Source organism: Miscanthus floridulus, chromosome 5, assembly GCF_019320115.1.
Source record: "Miscanthus floridulus cultivar M001 chromosome 5, ASM1932011v1, whole genome shotgun sequence".
Taxonomy (NCBI): domain Eukaryota; kingdom Viridiplantae; phylum Streptophyta; class Magnoliopsida; order Poales; family Poaceae; genus Miscanthus; species Miscanthus floridulus.
In genome coordinates, this window is record NC_089584.1 from 21,366,860 (window position 1) to 21,388,318 (window position 21,459).

Sequence of the window (21,459 nt, forward strand, 5' to 3'; positions counted from 1 at the left end):
CACAATGTATATGCATAGGAGACATGTGACCATTCCGATGCTGCTATTATTTTCTCACAATGTTCAACCAACAAGTAGTGTATGAGGTGAGTCCATCCAAGACAAAAAATAATTCGCCATCTCTAACATGGGTAGAATGTGGACAAAGAGGAAGGAGTAACAAAAATAACATTTTTTTATTCTCTATATTTGAATAGTCCATAAGTCGATAGGTACCTCTTTTATTATGAACTACTCTAGGCTAGTCTCATAGTGTTTTAGCTATCTGATAAGTTAGACGGCTTTTGAATAAGATTGTGGTTGCTCCAAATTAATGGAGTAGTACTGATTAAGTATAGACAAAAAAAAATTCATGTGTTGAAGGGTCATACTAAAACAGTTGAATCTTTACATATAATATGTTTTATTGAGACAAAGCATAACATTATTTCTTCTCCGTCGTCGTCAGAGATAAACTCTTCTAAATAAGAGGGGGGGAAACAATTCTTCTTTTAATGAAAAGGCAGAGCAGTAGAGCACCAGCACCAGCACCTGCTGCCAGTGTTCTAAACAAAGAGAGACAGACGAACCGATCGAAGTGAACCGACCATAATGACCTGGTAGCTTAGAGCAAGGCTAATAATACAGCCGGCTTGCTGGCTGTAAGGTTCTTTGTAGCCTTCTCTCAGCCTACTCATATAGTAGTTAGCTATTTACAGTTAATACATGGTCCACTTGTCTCTCTCACAGACTTTCTTGGTTCTTGTGCCCAAGCCGGTTGTAAGCTTACAGCCCGCTTCTCCTCTCTCTCCTCCCCTCTCTCCTCCACCTCAGCATTTAGTCGGCTTACAGCCTACTATTATACTTGCTCTTAGGGAGCAAGCATTGGGCTGCGAGCTAGAGATCGATCGAGCCCGCCGGCCGGCCGGCCGTTCACTCTGCGGCTTCGGCTCCATTGCACTTGCCGGCGCGGCGCGAGTGCGCATTACTACAGTGGGACAACGCGTTTGCGTGCAATTTCTACGCATCGCGGCGCGGGCGGGGCCGGGCGATGCATGTGCGCGGGCATACGCGCAGGCAGGACAGAGGGCTTAGACACGGAGTGAGAGTGATTGATATGACGATTGACGTCGACCGGCCGCGCGAGGCCCGTCGTCGACAACGTCAAAACTGGTACGCGCGCTGGCGGTCTCACGGAATCACGGGCATGGGCCGGCGCATGGCTAGCTAAGCTACATATAGTGTAGCATCGACTCGTAGTAGCAGCGTGACGTAAATGTTAATCGACGCTACTGAATCCCGCGTTGGAATTTCCTAGTTGATTGTCGTTGACAGCGTAGTATGTGCATGCATGCATGCTCACCGGTAACGTAGATAGATTAATCAACGTGGCCGGCCGCCCATCCAGCTTGTAACGCATTAGGACGTGGACGTGCATGCCTGCGTGCGCGAACTCATCGTGAGTCATGACGTGTAGCAAACGCCGGCCGCCGACGCCCGGCTTCGTTCCTTCCCAGCAGACTCCCGGCCGCGCACCGTCGCCGGGGCGGTGGCCGTAGCTTATTGGGTCAACATCTATCGTCTATCCTATCACGTATGCGTGCCTGCCGACCAGCCCGTTCGTTTGAACTTATCAGCCGGTATATTATTTAAAATCTACGGTATTTTTCTCTCATGATCAAACAGCTTCAGCAGCCGGCTTTAATACCAGCGAACAGAAAGTCACCGCTTGCCGTGACGGCCATCGGATTCCATCACTTAACCGCCCGCCCGTATCCTCGCGTGCCAACAGCAATCCGCGCGACCAGGGGCCTCCATGCACGAGCCCCCGAAGAACATGCGCGCCATCTTCTCACCGCCTGATGATCGATCCCCAAGTCCCAAACCAACGACGACGCCAGCGCCTATATAAACGTAGCTCACCCACCCAAAGTTGCGTGCAGCTGCAGCTTCGTCCTCCACGGCTCCACCCATCGGTTCCATTCTTTCCTTCCATTCCACTTCAAATCAAAGGCCGGCGCGCGCGCATCGATCCACTTCTCTCCCTCTTTCCAGTCGCATCGCATTGCATGCTTGGCCCCCTCGCAATCAATCAGAGAGTTCTCTGATACATCATACATATACCCTCTGCTCGCTTCTTGAATTGGTCCGCCGCCGACCAACACGACAGAATGCACCCCATGATGAGCTGCGAATTCGCCGCCGTCCGCCACCCTGGCCTCCTGCCGCTCCGGTCGGGCCGCATCAGCCGACCATCCCCGCTGCCGCCGCCCGCCGTAGCCAACAATAAGAAACCCGCTGCCTCCACCTCCGCGCGCTGCCGCTGCGCGTCGTCCCGCCGCGACGACTCGGATGAGTTCAGCTGCAACGGCGGCAGCGGCGGCGGCGGGGGGAGGCTGGTGGACGAGGGGATGGTCGTCCTGCGGCGACGGATCCACGAGATGGAGGCCGCGGAGCGCGGCTGGGCGCCTCCCGAGGACTGGGCGGCGTGGGAGAAGGAGTGGTACGCCACCTACGACGCCGACGTCTGCCGGCTCCTCGGCGTCCTCCAGGCGTTCCTCGTCAGCTCCCGGCCCGGAGTCGGCGTGGGCCTAGTCGCCGTGCTCGTGCTCGCGGTGCCGGCCTCCGCCTTTGTCCTCGTCTCCCTCCTCCTCGATGCTTCACGCGCAATCGTCTCCAATCTGCACCACTGATCAAACTGACAACACGCACGCATGATCCTATATATATACTAATATACATTCTTTCGTTCCTTAATTACTCTATCATCACACGCGCCCATCATACGTAATGATCTTGTCCTGTGTGCATTATAACTCTGTGTTCATGACAATTGGTACAAACAAGAGAATATCAAAAAGTGATTGTAACTACTTATGAGTATCCTTTTTATTTCTTTTGCGAACGTATGAGTACCTGTATGATTCTATCTTTTTGTATAAAGTCCTTGCCACTACACTAATGGTCACTGTAGAGTCTGTGGATTCAACCAGCGCAGTGACTTTCATTTTCGCATTTTTATATACTTTATTATTACATTTACATATATGTTACTATCTAATATTTCATATCTGATACTAGTAATGCATACATAGTTATACCATACAAGTGGATAATGAATACATCATAATTAGAAAAGATACATACATGATAGGTAGATATGGAGTCATTACAAACTAAAGTCCATACAAACAGAATTACAGATGATGGCCTCATTGCTACAAAACAAGTGGCACCCACTACTACAACATCTCCGATTGTGTCACCGAGCACGTCATTTAAGTACATCAATGCATGTGCACTCTCTTTTACTTCACGACTCCGAGCACATGGTCTCCCAAATACAAGGAACAAATGGTCTGCTTGCGAGTTCAAAATTGATTCGAGTTGTGCAAACTTTAGAGTTTAACTTGAGTTACATGAGGTGTATCAATTTTTTTGAACGATGTATATACCTTATTTATTAAAATTATTTGATTTTTTACGGCAAGCATAACATTCAAAATATGCTTGGATGCAATTTTTTTATTTTTATGAATACTTTTAGGTATTCATGCTTAAAAGTATTTATTCGGGCACCCATCCGTTTAGTGTCTATTCAAGCTATACGGTCAATAAACCGTTGACTAAACAAACACAGCTAGTCATTGAATAGCATTCAAACGGTCCGTAAATGGATTATACACGACCATTACGGCAATACTGGCAAGGGCTACGTGCCTGAGCCAGCCCGTGCAGACAGTTGCTCGTCGTTGAACGTGAACGAGAGCGCTGACTTGGCTGCCACGGCGAGCATTCGACTATCAGACTCGGCTAGTCGGAGAAGTTGTTAGGGCCTTGGTGCTGGGCACATGCATCGAAGCGGGCACGCCGGCGACGTGGTGAAGAACAACTATAGGGGCAACGTTGCTCCACACTTACCTGGACGGGGTCGATGGCCGATCAATAAGACCCATGGCCTAGGTCAGTGGGCCACATGTGGGACTGAGTTTTTTAATCAGATCCTCGAGCACTGTAGGTCTAGATGTAGCAAGTGTTGTAACATCGGCACTGTAATTAAACTTTATTCTACATATAAATTTATTTCTCGTGCTCAGATCAAAGCTGAACAGCACAAACACTTGGGCGTTACATGGAATTGGGCTCAATTCTAGACAATGGGCCTGTTCGCTGGTTGGTGCTGGTGCTGGTGCTGGTTTGGGCTGGCTGGTGCTGGTTTTTGTGAGAGGGAAATACTGTTGGCTGGCTGGTTTGGGCTGGCTGAAACCAACAAGCGAACAGGCTGAATAAGCTCTAGGCCAAAATTGGATCTCTCTTTCCTTCAATCCACCTTGTCTCCATTCACGGTGGAGACATCCATGCGATCGGACACCAGGCCTGGTTACCTTCGGAAGGAGTTGGTGAGGTCGACGGAGCTGAAGGAGCCCAGGTTCTTGTACGGCACCGGCAAGAGCCCATCATCAGCGGCACCCATCTATCGCCTTGCGTCCGCGGCGGTCAGCCACCTCCTGTCCCAGACCCTGTACGCCCCGAACGCAGCAGAAGCCACCACCGCCGAGATGCCGACAACAAGCACCGCCGCCTTGACCCCGCTCGCGCGCCCACCGCCGCGTCTCCCTTCCTCTTCCAGGCTCCTGGCTTTAAAGTAGCCCGGCCATCTTCCTGACGTCGCCTTGACCCCCGCCGTGAGATGAGACCTCAGAGCTGGGGACCCTAGATGCCGACGGGGTCAGCACCAGACCCGCCGCCGATCGCCCCCCCCCCCCCCCCCTCTCAAAAAAAATATGTCCCCTACTTTCTTCATCAAATTGGGTCCAATTCAATTGTATTCTTAGACCAACAGCAAACTACACTTGCAGTAAAGCCAAAATTACTGACATCAGCACATATTCCATACTTTTTTAATAAAAAAGGCATATGTCCTAAATCAAGTATCATAATTAAAATCCAATTGCACCGTCGTGTTCCTTACTTTTCAAAACAAGACCCATATGAATATATTTTGATAAAAAAAATTTAACAAACATTTATCTCATGATGAACCTGTATTTAAATAAAATCATCGAACATCACATTAACACTACACGAACATCACAGAAAATAGCATAGAACACTATATGTATACTACGCGAACATCATATATATCATGAAATGTAAAAAAAAATTAGTAAAATAATTAATTAGAGTCAAATAAAAAGAAGAAAAAATGCTACCGAACATCACAAAAGACATTGTAGAACATCACATTAAGACTACACAAACATCGCTAAATATAGCATAGAATATCATATGTATATTACGTGAACATCAAAAAAATATCATAAAAAATATAAAAATAAAAAATAAAAATAAAATTAGTGAAGTAATTAATTATAGTCAAATAAAAAGAAGAAAATGCTACAGAACATCACAAATACATCGTAGAACATCATATTAAGACTACACGAACATCACCAAATATATTATAAAACATCATATGTATACTACACAAACATCACAAATAACATGAAAATATAAAAATAAAAAATAAAAATAAAATTAGTGAAGTAATTAACTATAGTCAAATAGAAAGAAGAAAAATGCTACTGAACATCACAAGTACATCCTAGAACATCACATGAACACTACACGAACATCATTAAATATATCATAGAACATTATATGTATACAACGTGAACATGATAAATACGATGAAAATATAAAATAAAAATAATAAAATTAGTGAAGTAATTAATTAGAGTCAAATAAAAAGAAGAAAAAAGCTACCGAACATCACAAAATATATCCTAAAACATCAGTGTATGCGTACTGAACATCACCAAATACATAGAACATCATATTTCTACTCATGGACATCACAAAGTACATCATAAAATATCACATGTATACATCTATCATAGAACATCCCATGTATTCTGCGTGAACATTGCAAAATATATCATAAAACATCACATATATACTACGTGAACATCACATGTATACTACATAAATATCACATGTAAACATATAGAAAAATAAATAAATAACTTAAATAAGAAAATAAAATAGAAAATAGAAAAGGTCACATTTAATAAAAATAGGAAATAAAAAACTAAAGCATAAAAATGATTAATAAAAAATAGTTAGAGCAAAATAGAAATAGAAAATGAAAACCAAAATAAAAAAATTCCACATGAAACATAAAAAAGAGAAGTAAATAGAAGAAAAATAAAGAACATGGAAAAAATGAAACTAAAAATAATTAATTTGGGCAAAAAAATGAATAAAATAGAGAAAAAATAGAAAAATGAAATGAAGAACAAAAGGCCACGTATAAAAGAAAAAAGAAAAAAAAAGCACAAAGTTAATAAAAGAAAATAAAAAATAAAAGTAATGATAAAACAACACAGATAAAAGAAAAAGGGAAAAGAAAAAGGAAAAAATAGAAAAAAGAAAAGAAAAAAAAAGAGAAACTAACCTACCGAAGGGACCTACGGAACTACGACGCGGGATGAAGAAGTCGGCAACGGTGCGGACCGGGGCCATTACGGTGCGGAACGTATGCAGTACGTGGGCCACGGCCTGGCCACATGCTCTTTTGGGCCGCTCGCGAGAGTCACGCGCGCAGGGGTGGGGGTCGGCAGCGACGGTTTCCGCTCAGAGCTTCGGCCCGATATTTGTCGGAAAAATAGTGTAGACTGCTAACAAGTTTTTATTTTTCGGTTGTATATAATGGCTAACAAGTCAAAACCGGTGTAATTTTATTGGACTCATCACCAGGCTTCCAAACACTATTTTTCAGTTCGGGCCATAAAAGTTTATGGGCCAGTATTTTACACCGGTTCTGAATTGAAAACGCACCTTCTAAACAGGCCCTAAAGCGGTTCATCAGCTCTCTTCACTTTCTTGTTTAGATTGTGAAATAAAATGGGTTAATTCTCTACCACATCCATCACAAGCTAATAATCAGTACAAAGCATGAGAAATAGGGTGGTTATATAAAAAACAATGAAATAAACTCAATGATGCACCCCCTATATTTCCCATGGTAAATGAGAACCATTTACAAATGAGGGAACCATCTACAAATGCGGGAAATCATGTCATCTGGCCCACGCACACATGACTCGTCTGAGTCTCCAAGGAACCTTGGCCCGATGGACATCTGTTAAGGGCACCAATTTTAGCATGCATGAGCTGGAACCACCAATTTTTAGGTGTCCACTGAACACATTCTTAGTTATAGAGGTCCACATCCCAGAAGAGATCATCTTAGCACCCAGACTTTGCAAGGAACCGGTCATAGGGACTCAGCACTGGCAGCTTACAGGAATTGGGGTGCCATTGTTCATCAGCTGTGCAGAGAAACGTATCTGCTTGAGGATCCTGCAGAGATGACTGCTCAATGGATGATTCACCATCCTGAAAGTTAAGAACCTTGTGAGCTCATGCACAATAAGGGTGTGGATAGAGAAAGAACTGCATGGTGTCACTAACTTTTATTATGCCTAAATAAAGAGAGAAAGAAACATTTAGTTCCTCCTGTGTTGAATCTCAATATCTCATTTTAAATTATCCTATCAGATAAACATTGAAACTGCAACTTTAAGAAAGGAAATGCAAAATAAAAATAAGTGCTAGCTATATCTAACGTAAAGCCGCTTCCTTCACCTGGAGACACTGCAAAATGTACTTAGTTGACATAACGTCCAACTGTCAATTAATACTGTTTTGTATAAACTATTGGCAGCTGTTTAATTGTGGACAGCTCAAGCCGCTCAGGATCTCTAACCTCTTTTTCACGGACACTCATGCAGACAGGTAGCTTTTGCCGCTTCCCAACCAGAAGTGCTTCGCATTGGTTGGCTACCTCCTTGAAAGGCAGATCCTGGTTTGCTGACACTGACAACCTTCCAACATGCTGAGATGTTTCCAAAACCTATACATAAATTATAACGCTTCTCAGGATTTATTTACTTATATTTAAAGGTTCTTAGTGTTACCATCGTGTAAGAGTATGAAACTGTGCTCCAACAAGTGTCAAACAATATTGAATGAAATGCACGAAGATATCCTTTTCTTTTCCAGCGGATTTTGAACAATGTAGAAGAACCAGGAGATAAGTACATACTGAATCAATAAGCCGATTGACATCAAGAACGCTGTTACATGGCGGATGTCGCAAGTGAGGTTCTACTAAGCTGTCAGATGCTTCAACAAGAGTATCATCTTCAAAAACAAATCCCAATGGAATAACCTGTAGAAGTACCATCATAGTAATATATAAGAACAAACTAATAAAACTTTGCAGGTGTTTAGTTGTTCCTTATCTATCACGGACAAGACTGATCACCTCCATAGACTTTTGGTGCAGTTTTCCATTTTGTGCTGAAGACTTCGAAGGTGTTTCAGTAAAATGAGATCCCAGACAGATGTCATCTGCTGAAAATTCCTCAAGCAGCTGTTTTCTAATAGTAGACAATTCTGACTGCAGAGAGAATAACATCAGAGCATTGCCAAATAAGCAAGTAAAAGGTTCACAGCATGAGGAATAGCATATATATCATAATCTTTTGTGCAGGTACCTCTGACAGATCTTCCAAGCTGTCAAGTATAAGGGACACTGATGTTTCTTTTGACTGATCTTCATTCATGTCAATGTTGGAGAGTGATTTCAGAGCTAGATCGTCATCTTCTTTTGAACCATAGAGTTTCGTGCAAGGCTCAGCAGCACTATCAAGAGCCTGCAATCTACAGTCTTCTATTAAACAAAGAAATGGATCAACCTGCAACAAGGCACATAGAAAATAACAGGTGAAATATATATAATATATTCACATTTCTAGGGCCAATGATCCAACGCTGCTGAACAGCTCACTCGAGACCAATTCATAACAGACAGGTCTGTAAAGCAGTAGATTAAATAGTTCTGTACTGGCTTTCAACAAAAGAAGGGCAACAATTGACTCAATAACTTCTAAACTCAGAGCTAAGCAAAACCAGGCCAGTCTGGCCCAATCAGGCATGCCCTGGTAGATCCGATAAGAACTTCAATATAGGCCTTGGTAGTACTTTCTGAGACCCTGAACATGAAATCTCAGGCCTGATAGCAAAAGGAGAGCTTAGCTGGCCCAGGCATGGGCAGATTTTCCAAGCCCAAAGGTGCCCGTCCTGGGCCTGGGATCTGCTCAGATTGGATTGGGATTTGAGTGTTTCATGTACTCTCTTTTTTAGAAATGCCTCATACATGTCTTTAGCTGGCTAGTACAGTACCAAAATTCACTGCATGACTTTTTAGTTGCCTGATAGTTCACATACATGACTTCACCGCAAATACAAATGAAGCAAGGAACTGTGTTTCACTTACTGTACTTTCTGTCAACACATGCTTCACAACTGGAATGAGCGCCGGAAAGTTAAAAGCTTTAGAGAAAAACACAAGCATTGAAGTTGCCAAAGTAAAAAGAGAACGCCTGCGTGAAGGTGGAAGAAAACCTGCAGAGCATGTCCATATGATTACATTATCCATACATACATATATATATATATATACACACACACACAAATGTTGAAGTGAAAGAAATATCCATGTGGAAAAGATTTGGCAGAAGCACAAGTTTTTCAATGTGTATTGTACAGCATAGTTCCCCAGGTATATAGTTATATATGTGAAGTTCAAATTAGCAAGCCTTTGGTTCTGAGTTCCTTAGTTCCCAAGGATTGTGAGGAAAACTATGAAAATTAAAAGGCAATTGCTACGTACTAAGTACTTTGATTCTGAGTTGCCATGGAAGCTCAAGTTAACATGCTAGCAGAATCCCATTTGTACAAGTGTCACCGCCGCCGCGTGACAATTTAGGCACAATCTTACATGAAGGAATATTTGTTTCAACTGCTAAATTAAACTATGTCGTAGTTACAGCAAGCTATCTAACACTGTGAATTGCTGTACTCCGTCGTGTTGTTTTGGGTGAGTCACCTGGGCAATTGTGTTTGTGTTTTTTTGCTGGTTTTCCTTAATTAACCATTCAGTTGTATGGTTTTTGGGCCCAGTTCACCTTATAAACCAGGTCAATTCTTTCTTCTTAAGTGAACTGCAGGAGCTCCCTGCCCTTTTCGAAGGTTCTTCGAAAAAATATCTGAAACTGTGAATTTTCAGCTACAGTACGTCAGTACCATAAAAAAGCCTAAATATTGCTACATCTAAGTATAATTAATAGAAATAGGAATTGGTCAAGTGGAGCAAAAGGTTTTTCTGGTTGTGCAGTCATGGGCTCAAGTTCTTTTCCGCTTTATAAAGATCTTATAGTTCTTATATATTATCATTCTTTTTCTAAGGATGCAGATAAAGATTCTGGTTTTGAAAGAAATGGCAGGAGCTCATAAGATTGGGCGACTATCCATCAAAAGACGCATCGATTGCAATGGTTCCATAGCAACCAGGCTCCCAAGATGATTATATAATTCAGGCCAATGTTTCCCCTTTATATAATTCAGGCCACAGCATAACTGGCTTTAGAACACCAGCCATCAAAAGAGGACTCTCCTGGCTGGGGACAGAGGCTCTGAAGCCCGAATTTTTTTGCAGCAGCCCAAACCAAAATTGCCAGGCGAAAACGCAAGTCACCAACAGATGACACAGATGCTTTGCACCAACAGAACACCACAAACACCTTCCTGTACGACAGCCCTCACAACTCTATTTATATCAGGAAATCAAGTTAAAGACTCAATCTTTTCAATGCAATTGTTTTTTTATTAAGCAGTACACGAACCTTAATGACTCATCCCTATATTGTGTCTTGATCTGCATTGTCTTTTATGAGAAAGGAAAATCAGAACTGTTTAGGCGAATGAACTAAATCTGTCTGATAGGCATCGAGCCCAGATGTTTAAAGTCTTTATCAAGGTAGGTTACCCAATCCAGTTGTCCCCGTCAAGGCAAGCTATGTCCCTTTTAAATACCTCACTGTTCTTCATTTATGTTTGCTTTCCACAATAGGCACAACTTTTATTTCAGAGGCTCGGATCATTCTCTGTTGCCAATAGATATGTTCTCTACACCGACATGATCAGTGAATCAAGTCACTAATATCTCCATATATACAACAACAACAAAGCCTTTAAGTCCCAAACAAGTTGGGGTAGGCTACTATACATGATTCATGAAACCCCTAGGTCCTACCACTTTGATCATTATTCAAATTGCAGTGCTCTGGTGGATTTCATGAACATATAGGCTACACATAAAGTTATATGTGCCTCTAATAAAAAAAAGGGCGTACCCAGTGCAGAGAGCTCCCGCTCTGTGTGGGGTCTGGGGAAGGGTGTCAGTGGCAAGCCTTACCCTCGCCTGTGCCTCTAATGAGTACAAAAAATATTTTCAATTATTTATACCGAATGGAATGTCCTCCATGACGGAAGGCAACTGGACAACCACGTAGATAACGATGCTAAAAGAGTTATTCTGACTCAATAGATAATGAACACTGTATAAGAGGGAAATGTACCTGCTTGTAACGGAACACTTCTTAATGAAAAAGCAAGCTGAAAGCTACCAACCAAAACTTCGGCACCTGAGCCCTGCGGTAAGAATAGGTTAGGTACGAACTAAACAAATCAGATCAGAAGGGGAAGTGGCAAGGGAGGGAGAGGAGAAACTATGCAAGGTGCAGTTGTATGTGTTCACCCTCGATCAACAATCTAGCAAATCATACAAATGGGATAAAGATTGCTGACTTTGATCCACGAAAGAGAATTTAGATGTAATTGGCAGTGCAATAAATCCAACATCTTATGGAGAGCGATATAATAGTTTTAGTTTGCTTTGCCTTTGAGCTGACAGATTCCTGTGTTTGGTTGTGGATCTTTGTAAATGATGTTGAAAATGTGAAAAGTAAAATGGATTCCCAATACCGAGTAATACACTACGTGTTAGAATAGGCGCCTATGGGCTGGCCGTATGGGCCTTGGCACCCACGCCTGTGTGGGCTGCCTCTAGGGATTATGGTAGATGATTATAGATTAGGCAAGGATCTCCGTTGATTGGGTGTATCATATAAACCCTATTTGATCCTTGCCTACATATTGTACCTCCCTGTACTCTATCAATCAATCTACTATTCCGATATTGCCTATGCTGTGCAGCTAAGTATGTCTTCATATGCATGACCCCCGTGAGCCCCATCTCGCGGCGCTCAAGCGGATTCTTCGCTACGTTCGAGGCAATCTTCACCTTGGTCTCCTGCTGCGATGCTGATTGGGCCGGTTGTCCAGACACACGCAAGTCCACCTCAGGCTATGCCGTGTTTCTTGGTGACAATCTTGTCTCCTGGTCCTCCAAGCGTCAGAACACAGTGTCAAGATCCAGCGCTGAAGCCGAGTATCGCGCGGTGGCCAATGGAGTTGCCGAAGCCACCTGGCTGCGTCAGCTTCTCCAGGAGCTGCACGCCCCTCTCTGGCGCGCCACACTGGTGTTCTGTGACAACGTCAGTGCTGTCTACATGACCTCCAACCCAGTTCAGCATCAGCGTACTAAACACATTGAGATCGATCTTCACTTCGTCTGGGAACGGGTTGCTATTGGTGATCTTCGTGTCCTGCATGTTCCAACCTCTTCACAATATGCAGACATTTTCACTAAAGGGCTTCCTTCTTCTGTATTCACGGAGTTCACGTCCAGTCTGAACGTGCAGAGTGGCTGATGATCCGACTGCGGGGGCGTGTTAGAATAGGCGCCTATGGGCTGGCCGTATGGGCCTTGGTACCCACGCCTGTGTGGACTGCCTCTAGGGATTATGGTAGATGATTATAGATTAGGCAAGGATCTCCGTTGATTGGGTGTATCATATAAACCCTATTTGATCCTTGCCTATATATTGTACCTCCCTGTACTCTATCAATCAATCTACTATTCCTGTGCCATATTGACTTACACTACGCAATAATATTGACAGCATTATGACCTTGTCTCATACCGACAAAGAGTAAAGCCAAATACATGCATAAAGCAAAGTAATGTGTCCTCTCACCTTGGCTCTAGAAAACAATAGCATCAAGCTGTAAGTATGAGAAATTGCTTCATAATTCCGCGGAATATTTTCAGGTGACAGTGCCTGAGTCCATAAGGACAAAAGAAGAAGATTTGCCTGACGAACACTGAGCATGAGGGTGACAGCATCCTGCGTGTAAATAAATGATACCTTTTATTCTAGTGAGAAAGCAAACAGAACAGTTACTAGAGGATCCTATTAGCCACAAAAAGGAAAATCTAACACGCACCTTTTCCTGATTTGGAGTTGGTTCACTCGAAGTACTTGTATCTGTGGAAGAGGGAAGAGAAATATCTTTTGTACTAGCCATCCTTTGAATAGTCTGTGACTTGAATAGTGTTGCATCATTTGCACTGATCTCATCTGCATTCTCGCTGATGGGTAGTAGCTTTGTGTTATCCTGGAGCGGACTTTCACGAAATGAAAGCATGTCTCTTTTAAGTTTCCCAAACAAAGCAGCAGAAGATGAAAACACCGATGTTGTTCTAGATAATGTCCTTCGGAGATCAATCTTCCTTGTCTGTGATGTGTCTGCAAATGAGCATGGAGCGACAGAAGAAGGAACAAGAACAACAGAGAAAATCCGATGTGCTCCTAAATGTGTCTCACAATCTGGATAGACCATTGCTAAAAGCAGTTGATGAAACAACGCTTCAGGAAATGCCTACAGTGTGTAGTATATCACGTAAAGAGCTGGTATAGTTAGTAGAGGATGCAGAAAAATATTGTTAATCAACTTACTTTGCTCTGATGTGACAAGTTTGGCAATGATGCAACTATTTGAGCAGTGCGATATGCTGCAGAGATAGTAGACCGTGCAACAATCATAGAACTTGAAATATTTTCCAGTACTACAGCTAATGTATCAAGGATAGGTCCAGCATCACCGACCTGAAGAGGACAAAAAAAAAACAAATTATCCATAGACTGCAGCTGTAGAGCTATAAATGGAAAAAAAATAAAGCAATACACCTCTAAAATATATTTAGAAAAATTGACCTTTCTAGACAACTGAACAAGACATTCATCTACAGCTTTCCCATATCTGCTATTCCATTTGACCATGCTGTCTCCAGGATCTGCATCACTGGCCAAGGATTGCATGCTTTTAGCCATATGCCTGACCATATCACTTATTGAAGCCATCAATGCTGTAGAAGACTGAGCTTTGGAGTGTTCAGCAAGGCGTGAAGTAACTTCGATGATATCTAGATTCATATCTGGTTGTTTCAATACATTCTTGTGTTCAAGATGCTTGACTAACATAGACAACAATATATGAGCATTCTGTCCTGGCATACAATGATATAAATATCTGTCAGAATCAGCAATGGTTGAAGACAAGAATGCCCATATAGATTATATAAATATCACAGATAAGTGCAAAATGTATACTAATCAAATAGATTGAGGAAACAATGAATACCAGATTTCTCCATCACAATCTGCATATCCAGCAGGACACACAGTGCAAATCCTTTAGAAGGTGACCATAGATTGTTATTATCAAAATAACGAAATATAGCTTCCAGAACTCGTCGCACTGTTGTTCCTCCCCTGGATATTCTAGCAAGGTTATGTAGACAAATCCCTGACCAAAAATTTGGACTTGTTGATTCTTCTCTGTGGGAAAATGATTTATAAAAAAGATAATATATTAGATAAATTTCATACAGTATAAAACTTTCAAGTATTCCACATGCCTGAACTTTATTTACATTGTCAAACTTAATTCACCGTGAACAGCTCTAATAACTTTCCATGAAGGAACCCTTGTCAAAATGGTAACAGCAGGAGGTTCATGACCTTCAGCTTTGAGCACTTCATCCACCCACTGAATTCGTCTCTCCTCAACAGCGGCATCATTATCAGCATTTGCATATGGGCTCTCATAATTTTCCAGAACTGCAGAAACAACCTGTGAAATCATTGAACAGTAGTAGCTGAGAATAGAGGAGCGGTGGAAATTATAATGACACGTCATTCTACACTTCCAGGCTTCCTGCTATATGATGCTGGAAGGAATTGTATATTACAAGTTTTTTGTTTGTTTGTTTGAAAACACGGGGGAGTCTCCCGGATACTCGTAAGAAAGGAGGTGGGCGCCGAGTTCGAGCCCGGGTGGTGTCGCTCTCACCTGGAGTGCTCGACCAAACGAGCTAGCGCTCGTTCCCATGACCAAAAGCTTTATCTTGCGTGATTTGGACAATTTACAGGGCTATGAACCACCCAGGACATGTCCAAGCTAGGCCACCCCCTAAGGTATCCTATCTAGAACTCTAGATCTATTACAACATGAAATACTGGAAAGTACTATGGGTTACTGAATTATTCAGAATCACCAAACATAAAGGCTTTGGTTGGGCTAACAACTGTTTACTTTACTTCTTACCAAAATCAACTAAGCAGCTTAAGGGGGAAGGCAAAATAACACACTTACATTATCAAGCTCTGCGGACATATGGGAGTGCTCACCCATAAACCAAATCTGCAAGCACACAAATCAACATTAGGCATTAAAATTCTGGGGAAACGAAAGAAATGCAAATGTAGCAGAGTGGAAAATGAAATGATATTTTTGTTTAATTTTGTTGGGACATTAATGACCTTTTTATAAGAGGAAGGGGGAATGAGATCCAAAGGATTTAGTTCAAGTTTGATAAAAAGAATCCTCATCTTTCAAACAGGTCCTAAGAGGGAACATAGAGCCTACATTCTCTTTCCCAGATGGGACGGTCCACGATCATTGTTTGATAGAAGGGATTGATTATCTTGAATAGTATGGTGCATGAGAAAGAAAGAACATTTTAAAAATATCACATCATACTATGAATTATTCCCATCAATGAATACACAATGCACGACAAGCTAATCTTGAACCAAACAGCTGCACACCAAGAAGGCCACATGGCATAACAAGAGAAACAAATACCATAGATGAAAGAGCTTGTAGCCCAGCTGCATGAAGAATGCATATCTTCTCCTTTTCACCCATCTCTTGGGCCAGATGACATAGTTTAGGAATCTGGTTTTCTAAATTGAACATGTAAGTACTGTCAACCTACAATGAGAAGTTAATAATCCACAAGTCAAAACAGTCTAAAAAGAGACTAATAATACATGATGCATCCATTTTGACGCTACAAGAATGTTTAAATACCTGATTATTTATAAAGTCAAAAAGTGTTTGACATGCTAATTTCCGCAAGTCATCCTGTCTATTTTGCTCCAATAATGTCTCTACAATTGTTAGCAAGCTGCTGGCAAAAAGTGACCTACAAAGCAATGGTTTCACCCATTTATCGATGCAACACTTTCTTATTAAAGTTCCAATGCAAAATGAGTAAGACCATGTTTCCTATAAGAAAAGGAACTAAAATTTTTGCTCCAAGTACAAATTCAAATGTTGTCAGAGAGCAAGGTCCATCTAAAATTGACAAAAAAAATAATGATCATTGAAGAAAAAATAATAAATTGTCGTTGGAGATAGCAAATTACAAGGCCTTGAAACTTGAAATGCATGGCATATGCAAAGGAGAAAATGCAGCTATGTTTATAAGTAGAAAAAACTTACAATTGCTCCTGACAAGAACATATCACCTTTCGATAGATTGCCATAACAACTTTCACTGAACCATAGCGCTCAGCCCTAAGTTCCTTGTAGCATTTTTGCTCTAAGTAAACTGTAATCTGTAAAGGAACATACATAATTTTCACGACAGTTTTCGTAATTGAACTCATGTTACACTTAAAACTATACAGGCAAGGCATAAAAAGAAATAAACCTTTGGAACACGCATAGGATTCCTTGAAATATATTCACACAGTTTCCCTATCTTGCGATCATTTGGTCCTTCATCCTGAAAAGAAGAACAAGGACTTTTGCAGCTAGCACTCACAATGTAGAGACTCGACAAAACAAAGGTTCTTATAGTTATGTGTCCATTCTTGAAAATATAATGACAATAGAAATTTTACAATAATCGCCTCCATGTCTACAACAAATACTTTTGTGGAGGTGGAAAGTGTTACAGAACGAGCTAAATAGAAACAATAACTGTAATAGAGAATCTCAAACAATGCAACATTATATTGTCCCTGATACATAGTAATGATAGTTAGGCTATAGAAATAGTACATATGACCAGAACTTTTGAGCATTTGTAAAAGATGTGACCTGTGTCCGAGGGAAGATTTCTGCAAGCAACTTCTTGTAGCGCTCGACCGGGTGGCGAGACCTCGTCCGCAGGGACGGGCAAATGAAGCAGAGCTTCTCGCATGCTGGCAACAGCTCCCTCGAGACCACGCCCATCGACATAAGGGTTCTTAGACTTCACCAGTGCTCCTCCGCACAACATATGGGACACTCCACTGCTCGCACCAAACCCTGATAAAGAGGAAAGTTTTTAGTCAAATCACAGTCCATGGATCAATCACAATTTTCAAGCATGCCCCAACGAGCACACGAACCAAATCGATGCCATCTACTGCATTAGCAACATGTCAAACGCTCCTCAAATGAATCACTACCGCTCACCACCAAGCGCTAATTCCACGAGCCACTTGACCAACATGACACTGCGGCCAAAGCAACATTACCAATCAAACATTCGAGAACGTGACGGATTGCACGCGAATGAAACAAGCATCAACCCCTGACCAGCCACACGGACCCATCTAATGCTCACTGCAAAGTGGCTTGGTCCATTTGATCACTGGTGCATATTTGCAAATTGCGATTGATCCATTCTAAATAATTTGGCTAAGAAGTTCCTCTATCAGGGCTACTTGCTTACTTCTACTGTTTGACAGTATCCTGTTCCTCAAATCCAATCAATGTTGGTGCTTCTGCACGTCTCAGATCCTCCGTAGTCCCCTGAAAAAAATATGCAAGACAAAATCATAATCTTACATACTATGAATGCCAAGAAGCATTTGATAGTGCTGCTGCTACTAAACATGTGGTCAGAATCAATTAAGATGCATCAGCTTCACTGGTTCCAAATAATGCTGAACCAGCCAACCAACTCTTGCGTCTGCGGCCTATCTACTTCTACTCGTTGTTTCAGTGATACAGCAGAACCCTAATCGGTCAGAAGAGTGTGTGCTTGCGAGACAGCAGTGTGTGATATTATTTGTTTCCAACAAGAGATCACAGATGAGAAGGAACAAATACTTGTAATATTTCTCAAGTCAGCACCACTAACAAATGGCCACAAGTTGTACAGAAAATTTTATCAGTAATTCTCTTTTGTTCATAACCTATCAGCTACATGCCTTAATATTCAGTTTTGGGTTCAAAATAGATTGACAAAACACTACTCTGACTAATCACTTCTACCAGATTACAAGGATATGGATTAACTTCAAAATTTTGCTACAAGTCCACTGCTATAGAGCTCCCTTCGGAAACAAAACCACAAACATTATATTTTGTTCACATGCAGTTTTTCAGAAGCCAGAATATTAGGACTACCATGAAACAGATACGCACAGTTCAGAACAATAATTGCACCATACCAGCCAGGCACGAAGCACCTTGCACAATAATTGCAGCTCTATAAAGTACGAGAAAGCTATGTTAAGTACTGCCCAAAAAGTTCATTTGGTGTACTTGGCAATATGTAATGAGCAAATGGTATTATGACTCATCTCTTTTTTTCCTCATTGAACAAATATATTGCCCTGAACTTCAGAATCGGGACTAGAGGTGATACTGACCCTTGAACTCATTTGCATTGAAAATTCCTAGGACAAATTACACTTTGAATTAAGGGATCACTAACATTACTAATGAAAAAGGTACACCGTTTTTTTTACGAAAGGTGAGATTGGCAGCAACACTACACAATTCTTGCTTGCAATAACAGTTTCCAGGTCTGCATCATCTTGAATTTTCAAATGAATTATTTCCAAGATCCTTTCACAACTGTTAATCAAATACTAAAATCATTCCACACGGTTTTCCCATTTGCTGCTGTAGTGCTATACTATCCGACAGTCCAATCAAATCAGATCCTAAATTTTGAAAAAGAATTCAGCTGCTATTCATACAAAGCAACCAAACATCCAGAATGTGTTGAGTTGAGTATTGTATGTTGTATTACATCTTGCGGGCAAAACATATAAACCAATCAACAGATGCAAGCTAGATCGCCCGTACCAGCAAAGGAAGAAGCTTAGGCGTCCAGACCCCGGGGCCGCAACGGGAGCACCACGGCGGTGGCGTCCACCACGTTGTGGCATTCCCCTCACCGTGACGCCCGAGATGGAACTGCCTTCACCTTGAAGACGCACCACGTGCTTCCACATCACAGTTGTGGATGGCCAGATGACGACGGGAGATACGACGGCCGCGGTGCGCGTGGGGCCGAAGGCTGGACGAGCGGAGCAGCCGAGGGGGGCGGGGCGGGGCGGGCGGGCGGAGGGTGGACGGGCCATGCAGTGGAGGAGTGGAAGACGGCGGATGAGCGGAGGAGGCGGAGCTGGGGGGGTCGGCCGCGCGGGTTCCCTTACGGGGCGGCGGCGGGACTTTTGCTAATTTTGGCACTCGCGTTGCGTCTTCGCTAATTTTGTACTATATAAATAAACTTAATTCTTAATCTAAATATAATCATGTGTTTCCTTCTGGTAAATCTTAGAGCATCTCTAAGGGTGTTCTATTTTTTTCTTCCAAAAAATTATAGTTTTGCAACTTAAAAAAATGATACTGGGAGAAAAAAGAAAGTTATCTTCGATAGTTTCCGATAAATGTAATTGACATTGTCGGAACCAACGGATCTCTGCACAATTATTGCGTAGATGCCGGGTTAAGATTGACAAAAGCTAGAGGAAAACGTTTGATATGAAAAGAAAATAATAGAAAAATTTTCAACAAGGGCCTACAACCAAAGGAAGTGGTCTTTTTATGCAAGGAAGAAGTGGAACCATACCAGTCGGTGACAAGATCCTATGAGCAGACCAATCAGTCACATCAGTAGTAGACATCGGTTTTTATTTTTTTCTTCCCCCCACGGAGTGTTTGTTTCACTCGTGTAAGGACACAATAGTCATTTTAGTCCCTCAACTATTACTCGAAACTTAATTTTATCCCTAAATTTTTAAAACGACCATTTAGATCCTCAAACTTTAGTTTTAGACTCAATTTCATCCTACAACTATGAAGATAATCGTTTCAGTCCTCAAATTTTACATTTTAAGCTCAATTTCATCCATAAACTATCAAAGTGCATTTAACTTTTATTTTCAACTCAATTTTGTCTATTTAAAAAGAAAACTTTATATTTTAGGCACAATTTCATCCATAAACTATCAAAATTATAGATCTGCTATTGTTTCAATATATCCATGTATTCTTAAAGAATAAATAGTGTTTGATGCAACGTAATTGCTTCCACAGATATCATTTAGTCGAATATATATAAATGGTACCATTATAAGGTAACACTAAAAAACAACTTGGAATTGTTAATGGCCCTAAAAAAGTTTTTGGATGAATATTATTTTTCTATCTCTAAGTGTTGATATTTATTAACTTTGTCACTTATTTAGTAGCCATCTATTATAAACATATATCTCATAACATTACTTTACTAGGTTGTCATCTTTAGTGATGATGCCGCATATGCTTGTTGGTACAGATAATTATACCATTGTAGGACTCTACCCGGGAGTATTTTAGATATCGTTATTTATATTTTTACCATAAAAAAAGTCTAGCATGGACATGTATTGATAGCTTATACTATTGATGCAGAAGTAAACCATAACCAATATTCTAGTCATAACAGGGGTAAGTCATAGAATAATATATATATATAATAGGTATTGATCATCAATAACGATAAATCACTCAGAGTACATCTTTCTATGGCATTAGTATGGTCAGGTAGAATATTAGAGGAATAATTCCTAAGTCATTCTTAATTACAAGTCAAAGTATACATTGATTAGTGTAATTACACCTAGTAGTCATGGCTAAGGTTATCTTTATATCTACACATAATGGATATTATTAAGGAAGATTAAGAACATAGCTTATTCTTCCTGCGTAACCAGACCCTACTTGCACCTATATTTGGGGAGTGGACTACAAAGGACTCAACGTGAGTGTCATATCCGCGATCTACCATATGACCCAAAATATAGGGTGTATCCACAGGTAAACAACGTATAAGCACCATGCTTATACAATGTCGATCACCCACCCCGTGTACTTTAGAGTAAGTGCTATATGAACTTATGCATAAACATAATGATAAACTAGCTATACTAAGTATATAATCAAAGTAGACGTTGAACATTATAATGAAGAACATGAATAAGATGAATACTAATATTGTCATAACAATTATAACAAGCATATAAAAATAATAGAGGTACAAAAGAGGAGGTACAAAGATTATACCAAACCACGCTCTTGACACGATCGGGAATCCAAAGAAAGTCT

General features: G+C 41.3%; 2 protein-coding genes across 5 annotated transcripts; one reads left to right on the top strand and one right to left on the bottom strand.

Moving 5' to 3' along the window:
• The first annotated feature begins 1,890 nt into the window (after positions 1 to 1,890).
• Positions 1,891 to 2,910, top strand: LOC136451725 (uncharacterized). The gene has a single exon (XM_066452404.1). The coding sequence runs from the start codon at positions 2,151 to 2,153 to the stop codon at positions 2,670 to 2,672; it is 522 nt and encodes a 173-aa protein (XP_066308501.1). The 5' UTR covers positions 1,891 to 2,150; the 3' UTR covers positions 2,673 to 2,910.
• A 3,953-nt stretch (positions 2,911 to 6,863) lies between these two features.
• Positions 6,864 to 19,540, bottom strand: LOC136449657 (protein SEMI-ROLLED LEAF 2-like). 4 transcript variants are annotated; one of them, XM_066449782.1, is made up of 22 exons: positions 19,174 to 19,540; positions 17,807 to 17,886; positions 17,481 to 17,588; positions 17,188 to 17,397; positions 16,796 to 16,870; positions 16,585 to 16,700; positions 16,171 to 16,285; positions 15,943 to 16,071; positions 15,451 to 15,498; positions 14,729 to 14,928; positions 14,437 to 14,633; positions 14,010 to 14,302; positions 13,752 to 13,901; positions 13,240 to 13,674; positions 12,990 to 13,139; positions 11,469 to 11,541; positions 9,326 to 9,453; positions 8,544 to 8,744; positions 8,312 to 8,446; positions 8,090 to 8,215; positions 7,751 to 7,897; positions 6,865 to 7,380 (listed from the first exon to the last, which is right to left on the bottom strand). In XM_066449782.1, exons 4-22 carry the CDS (start codon positions 17,326 to 17,328, stop codon positions 7,231 to 7,233), a joined length of 3,009 nt encoding a protein of 1,002 aa, XP_066305879.1. In that variant the 5' UTR covers positions 17,329 to 17,397; positions 17,481 to 17,588; positions 17,807 to 17,886; positions 19,174 to 19,540; the 3' UTR covers positions 6,865 to 7,230. The 4 variants fall into 4 exon arrangements, with proteins under 4 accessions (XP_066305880.1, XP_066305879.1, XP_066305877.1 ...); XM_066449783.1 differs by lacking the exon at positions 17,481 to 17,588 and having other exon boundaries at positions 6,864 to 7,380; positions 13,240 to 13,530; positions 17,188 to 17,381; XM_066449780.1 differs by lacking the exon at positions 17,481 to 17,588 and having other exon boundaries at positions 17,188 to 17,381.
• Positions 19,541 to 21,459: the final 1,919 nt, after the last annotated feature.